This window comes from Myotis davidii, unplaced genomic scaffold, assembly GCF_000327345.1.
Source record: "Myotis davidii unplaced genomic scaffold, ASM32734v1 scaffold70, whole genome shotgun sequence".
Taxonomy (NCBI): domain Eukaryota; kingdom Metazoa; phylum Chordata; class Mammalia; order Chiroptera; family Vespertilionidae; genus Myotis; species Myotis davidii.
Window position 1 is genome coordinate 119,965 of NW_006282434.1, and position 5,967 is coordinate 125,931.

General features: G+C 47.9%; 1 protein-coding gene across 1 annotated transcript in view; it reads left to right on the forward strand.

Moving 5' to 3' along the window:
* The first annotated feature begins 3,276 nt into the window (after window positions 1-3,276).
* RGCC (regulator of cell cycle) overlaps window positions 3,277-5,967 on the forward strand; it is a 14,681-nt gene continuing 11,990 nt past the window's right edge. The window contains exons 1-2 of the mRNA XM_015559446.1: window positions 3,277-3,325; window positions 4,356-4,438. Coding sequence (XP_015414932.1) covers window positions 3,277-3,325; window positions 4,356-4,438 — 132 coding nt within the window. The remainder of the gene's footprint in view (window positions 3,326-4,355; window positions 4,439-5,967) is intronic.

Genomic DNA, 5,967 nt, shown 5'->3' on the forward strand with positions numbered 1-5,967 from the left:
GGTGCCCAGAGCCGGGAGTGGCCCTGGGCAGCTGGGCAGCTGCCATTCAAGGCTTGCCTGTGCCTCGGGCCGGCCCAGAGCATCTGGGGGGCTGAGGAGACTGGGGACTCCAGAGGCAGGTGTGCGGCAAAGCCGGGCCCACCTTGCCGCATGCCTGCAGCCCTGGCGGGGCTGAGGGGACTGGGTGCTGCCATCTTGTGGCTGTGGGCACTGTCATCCTTGAGAGTGGAGCAGTCAATTAGCATATTCCCTCCTTATTGGCTGTGGGCACCACCATCTTTGCAATGGCATGAGGGTCAATTAGTATATTCCCTCTTTATTACGTAGGCTAGGAAGGGGAGATCAGATATTAGGAAATAACTGGAAGTTTCTTCTACAGGTTGTCTGTAGAGGAAGGCTAAAAGTCATACACAATTGGCTGTAAGTGACTTGATGGGAAAAAATTTGGTTTAGAAATAAATATTTGAAAACTTATAAATGTTAGCTATGATCACGAGAGGGGATGAGATGGTCTGGCAAGAGTGTAGAGGAGAAAAGGTTGGGAGACCTGTAGGGAACCTCAGAGTTTAATTATACAGAGGAGGGATTCAACAGGGCCCTGAGAAGAAATGATGAGGCTGTTAGATGGAGAATCAGGACACGTGTTAAGGAGAGAGGGGTTAACAGTAAAAAGGAGGAAGAGACACCAGTTAAGATAAATAACTAGTCTTTGCCCTGGCTGGTGTGGCTCAACTGGTTGGGCATCATCCCTAAGGGTTGCTGGTTTGAGTCCCAGTTGGGGCATATGCCCCAGTTTTGGGCTTGATCCCCAGTAGTGAAAATGCAGGAGGCAGCCTATGATGTTTCACTCTCTCTCCCTCTCCCTTGCTCTCTAAATAAATAAATAAGTAACCTTAAAAAAAAGAACTAGTTTTTAAAAATGTAAGAAGTTGTGATTATTCTGTTTCAAAATCATAAGCTACCTCGTCTTTTTCTGGAAGGAGACCTGTGTAACACATTTCTAGAACTTGAAATGTGTATAAATCCTAGTGTAAGGATGTTATGGTTCTGGGCTGGTGAAAGACACCGCTCCTACCCCTCCTCAGTGAGGGACAAGTTCACACCTGAACAGTGAGGTCAGTTATCTTTGTCACTATGTTCATATGGCTGTGGACTATTAGGAGGCTCTGGAATAGAAAATGGAACCCAGCCAGAAGACTCAAAGGATGAAGGGTTTGACTTTGCTTTTTGTCTGGTTCTAAGGAAGGAATCAAGATGAACGCAGATGTGGACTCACATGTGTGCACTAAGAGATAGGTAACAGGCTGGCTGTAGTATTGTTTGTGCTAGAGAAAGATTGAAAACAACCTAAGTGTCCATCAACAGAAGAATGGATAATTAAACTGTGTTATTGTCATTCAATGGAATTCTACTTGGCAGATGAAATGAATAAACTAGATATGTATGTATCAACACATGTGAAAACAATGTTGACTGAAAACAAAGCATATTGCAACATGAAAGTAGTTATGTAAATATTATACATTTTATGTAAACATATAGATACTAGAGGCCCAGTGCACGAAATTCGTGCACAGGTAGGGTCCCTAGGCATGGCTGGTGATCAGGGCCAATCAAGGCCTTCCAGCTGCTGGCCAGGGCCTTCCTTCCAGCTGTCAGCTGGACCCTTCCTTTGTTCCATGCTGCCCCCTGGTGGTCAGCACACGTCATGTCGAGCAATCGAACTCCTGCTCGAACTCCCAAGGGGACACTTTGCATAATAGTCTTTTATATATATAGACTAGAGGCCGTTGCATGAAGATTCATGCAATAGGCCTTCTTTCCCCTGGCTGCAAGCACCAATTTTCCTCTGGCACCAGGGACCCAGACCTTCACTCTGGCCACTGCCTTCCATCCTTGCTCTGGACACAATCTTTGCTGCGGCTGCAGCCTTCAGTCTTTGCTCCTCGCTCTGGCCAGAGTCTTCAGCCTCCAGCCAGAGATGCTCCTGTAGCTCCTTCTGCCCCCCACCATCCCCCTCATAGCTTGATTGCTGCTTCACCTGCAGACCTCACCAATGGGCTCCTGGGTCCCAGGGGGCTGCCTTGCCTGTGGCCCGGCTTTCCGATCACGATCACGATCAAGATCACGATCACGATCACAGGCTGCAGGCAAGGCGGCTCTTAGGTCCCGGGGGGCCGCCTTGCCTGCGGCCTGGCTTTCCAGTGGCTCCTGGGGTTGCACGCGGGGGCCTGGATGGCGGCTCCCAGTGTCCTGCCCTGCCTGCAGTATGCAAATTAGCCGCCATCTTTTTTGGCGGTTAATTTGCATATCGTGCTGATCACCCAATGGTGATGGTAGCAAAGGTACGGTTAATTACCATGTTTGTCTATTATTAGATAGGATAGTTTAGGTATAAAAACATGGACTAATAGGGTACTGATTGCCTCTGAGGAGGGAGGAAGGGAGGGAGGCAAGACTGGGAAATATAGATAAGAGGATTTCAACTTTATCTGTATTATTCTAATTTCTCTTATTAAGAAATTAGAGGCCTGGTACACGACATTCATGCAGGGGGGGCCTTCAGCCCGGCCTGTGTCCTCTGGGGATGCCTCGGGGGATGTCCGACTTCTGGCGGGGAGTGGGCCTAAGCTGGGAATCGGACATTTCCTGAGGGGTCCTTAGTGCTGCTGCATTCACCAGCCTTGAGCCCGGCTTCTGGCTGAGCGGCGCTCCCGCTGTGGGAGCACACTGACCACCATGGGTCAGCTCCTGCATTGAGCATCTGCCCCCTGGTGGTCAGTGTGTGTCATAGCAACCAGTCGTTCTGTCATTCGGTCGATTTGCATATTAGGGTTTTATTATATGGGACATTTGAAACATGAAGAGGTGGTCAATTTAATTACTTTTTAGGTAAATGTATATTAAAGCCACAGAAAAAAGGAAAAAAATTGCAGTAAGATACCAGTATACACTCACCAGAATGGTTAAAATTAACATGTCTAGCAATATCATATGTTGACACAAATATGGAGCAATTGGAATTCTTATACATTGCTGGGAGTGTAGATTCATTCAACACCCTGGAAAATAGTATCTTTGAAAGATAAGCACATGTCTCTCCTGTGATTCTGAAATTTCCCCTCTAGGTATAAACCCAAGGGAAGTGAGTATTGATGTGCACCAAAAGAAATGTACAAGGATGTTCACAGCAGCTTTCTATTAGTCAATGACTAGAGATAACTAAGGCAATTTGGTTACTCCACTTCTAGATGTATATCCTAGAGGCTCTTAATCATGTACACAAGGAGACAGGCGCAAGAATACTCACTGCAGGACTATTCAAGTAAGACCAGCCCACCACCAGCAGCAGCCAAACAACTTAAATGTCTACCAGCAGGAGGATGGATTAATACTGCAACAACACCCATGCGTGGACATTACGTTAAGCAAAAGAAGCCAGATATAAAAAAAAAATGAATACACTATGATTTTGTTTAAGGAGTTTTAGACTTGGCAAACTAATAATCCTTGGGTTAACTATCATAGGGGTTACTTATGGGGGCCTACTGACTGGAAAATGGCATCCGGACTCTTTTAGGGTGAGAATAAAATACTATATCTTCATCTGGATGGTAACTACACAGGTAAACATTTACCGAACTTACATTCAAATTTTGCATACTTTGTTGTATGGAAATTATACCTTAAAAATATCTGAAGTAAAAATAAAATGTTAACATGTATTCATTCTCAGTGGTGGCTACACAGAGTGCTATGACCTAATTCTCTATATTTTTTTTTTTTTTTTTTTTTTTTTTGAATTTTTGTGAGTTTATTTGAGCCAAACTGCCGACACATGCTGGGAAGCAGAACCTCAACGGATTGAGATAGTGCTCCCTATATTTTTCTATATATTAAAATTATAATTAGGAAAGAGAGCAGTAGTCTTCCATAACCAGAGTAACACCCATGCTACAGGTGACACTTTGAGTTGGGGCTCCTCAATGCTTCGGTGGGTTCCCTTACAATGGGGTGCAGATGAAAACAGCCAGCCAATCTAAGAAGAGGTTACCTTCATTGTCACTGTCTCGGTAAACTGAATGGTTGCTGTAAACTGGAACTGTTTTGTAGACTGTTCTGAAGATCAGCTTGGCTGGGTTGTCCACCACCCTGTACCCTGACCCTGCCCAGGAGGGAGAGCTGCATTTGGAAAGCAGTTCCTTGGTCTCAGCTGCCCAATTGGTTGCTGCTCTGCTAGCCCAGGGCATCACCAGTGGGAAAGAGGGAAAAAAAATTAAAAAGGGAGGTGGGAAAAAGGAAAAAATAGAAGAGGTGAAATGAAAGATGCATATGCCTTGCCTTATTGCTTTAAGGACCTGGATTATCTACTTCAGTATTTGGAGCTTCGTCCTCCTGTCTGCTCAGTTCTCCACCTTACCTTGTGGAGGAAGTGTGGGTGTGGTGAAGCCCAAAGCGGCTCTGAAACAGATAGGGCTGCCCTGCCATCAGGACCTGACTAGCTGGCTACTTAACCTCTTTGTGCCTCACCTGTGAAACAGAAGCAGTAATTCCGCCTCTCAGGGTTGCTCTGGGGCTAAAAATGGTGCATGCCAGACCTGACCTTGGGGGCCCTTAATAACCAGGATAAGACCCCTTGTTTCTCCCTGAAGCCAGCTTTGTGAGTCCGAAACCCTGGCAAGGTCTCCCAGTAGAAGTTTTAGCAATGATGACGGTTGAGCACTTGACATGTGACTGACTCAATTTTTTCATTTTATTCTATTTTAATTGCTTTACATTTAAATAGCCAGCTGTGGTCAGTGGCTACTCCATTGGGCAGCACAAGAGGAGTCATTCACGGTCACAATTGGTGCCCTGCCAGGCGGCTGGGCAGGGTGGCCCTTTAGTGTGGACTCAGAGGGGCCCTGCACCTAAGCCGTTTCTTCCGCCTAACAAGCTCCTCCAGAATGAAGTCGGGGACTGTAGTCAGGCTCCGCTCAGCTGGGAGCAGTCAAGGTTGGTAAACCGTGGACTCCACTGACTTCTGTCTCTCTTTCCTCCCACGCTTTCCACCCACAACTCTTTTAAAATTTTAAATGTTTCTATTGAGTTCACAGAGGAAGGGAGAGGGAGATAGAGAAACATCAATGATGAGAGAGAATCATTGATTGGCTGCCTCTCGCAAGCCCCAGTAATCAAGCCGAAACCGGACATGTGTCCTCACCAGGGATCTAACCGCAACCTCGCGTGGTTCATAGGTCCTGGCTTAACCATTGAGCTACACCGTATGGGCCCACAACTCTTTTTATTTTTATCTATTGGTTTGAGAGAAGAGAGAAAAACATCCATCTGTGGTTCCCTCTATTCATGCATTCATTGGTTTCCTCTTGTATGAGCCCCACGGGCATGGAACTGCGGCGACCTTGGCACATTGGGACCCCGCTTGAACTAACTGAGCTACCCGCCAGGGCTCCACCCACAACTCGCGTGGGAGACACCCCCTGGGTCTCTCTCTGAGCCGTTCAGCTACTTTACTCTTCACAGCAAACCCTGGAGGCTCAGCGTTTTCATTTCACAGATGAGGGAACTGGTGCTCCAGTAGGTTCAGGGCACAGGGCGGGAAGCAGCGGAGCTCCAGCCGAAAGTAGAAATTTTTGGGGTTCTGATGACGTCAAAGGCATCTTCGTGGGTCGGGTTGTCAGGGTGCGCGGGGAAAACGGCGGGTAAATATTTGGCGCTGTAACCTGGGCTCCAGCCAGTCCTAGTCACTGCGGTTCCCGGGCGGCGCGTGGCGAGGGCGGTGTCTGGGGACAAGGGGCATCTTGGCGGGCGGCGGAGCCCACTCGCTGGCCCCGCCCCGCTCCGCCTCCGCCCCGCCGGCGGCTATAAGTCACCCGGGCTGCGGTGGCGGCGCTGTTGAAAGGGCGCGTGCGGACCGGACCGTACCGTACTGGGAGCGACAAGGAGCGACAAGTAGAGCGGGAGCAG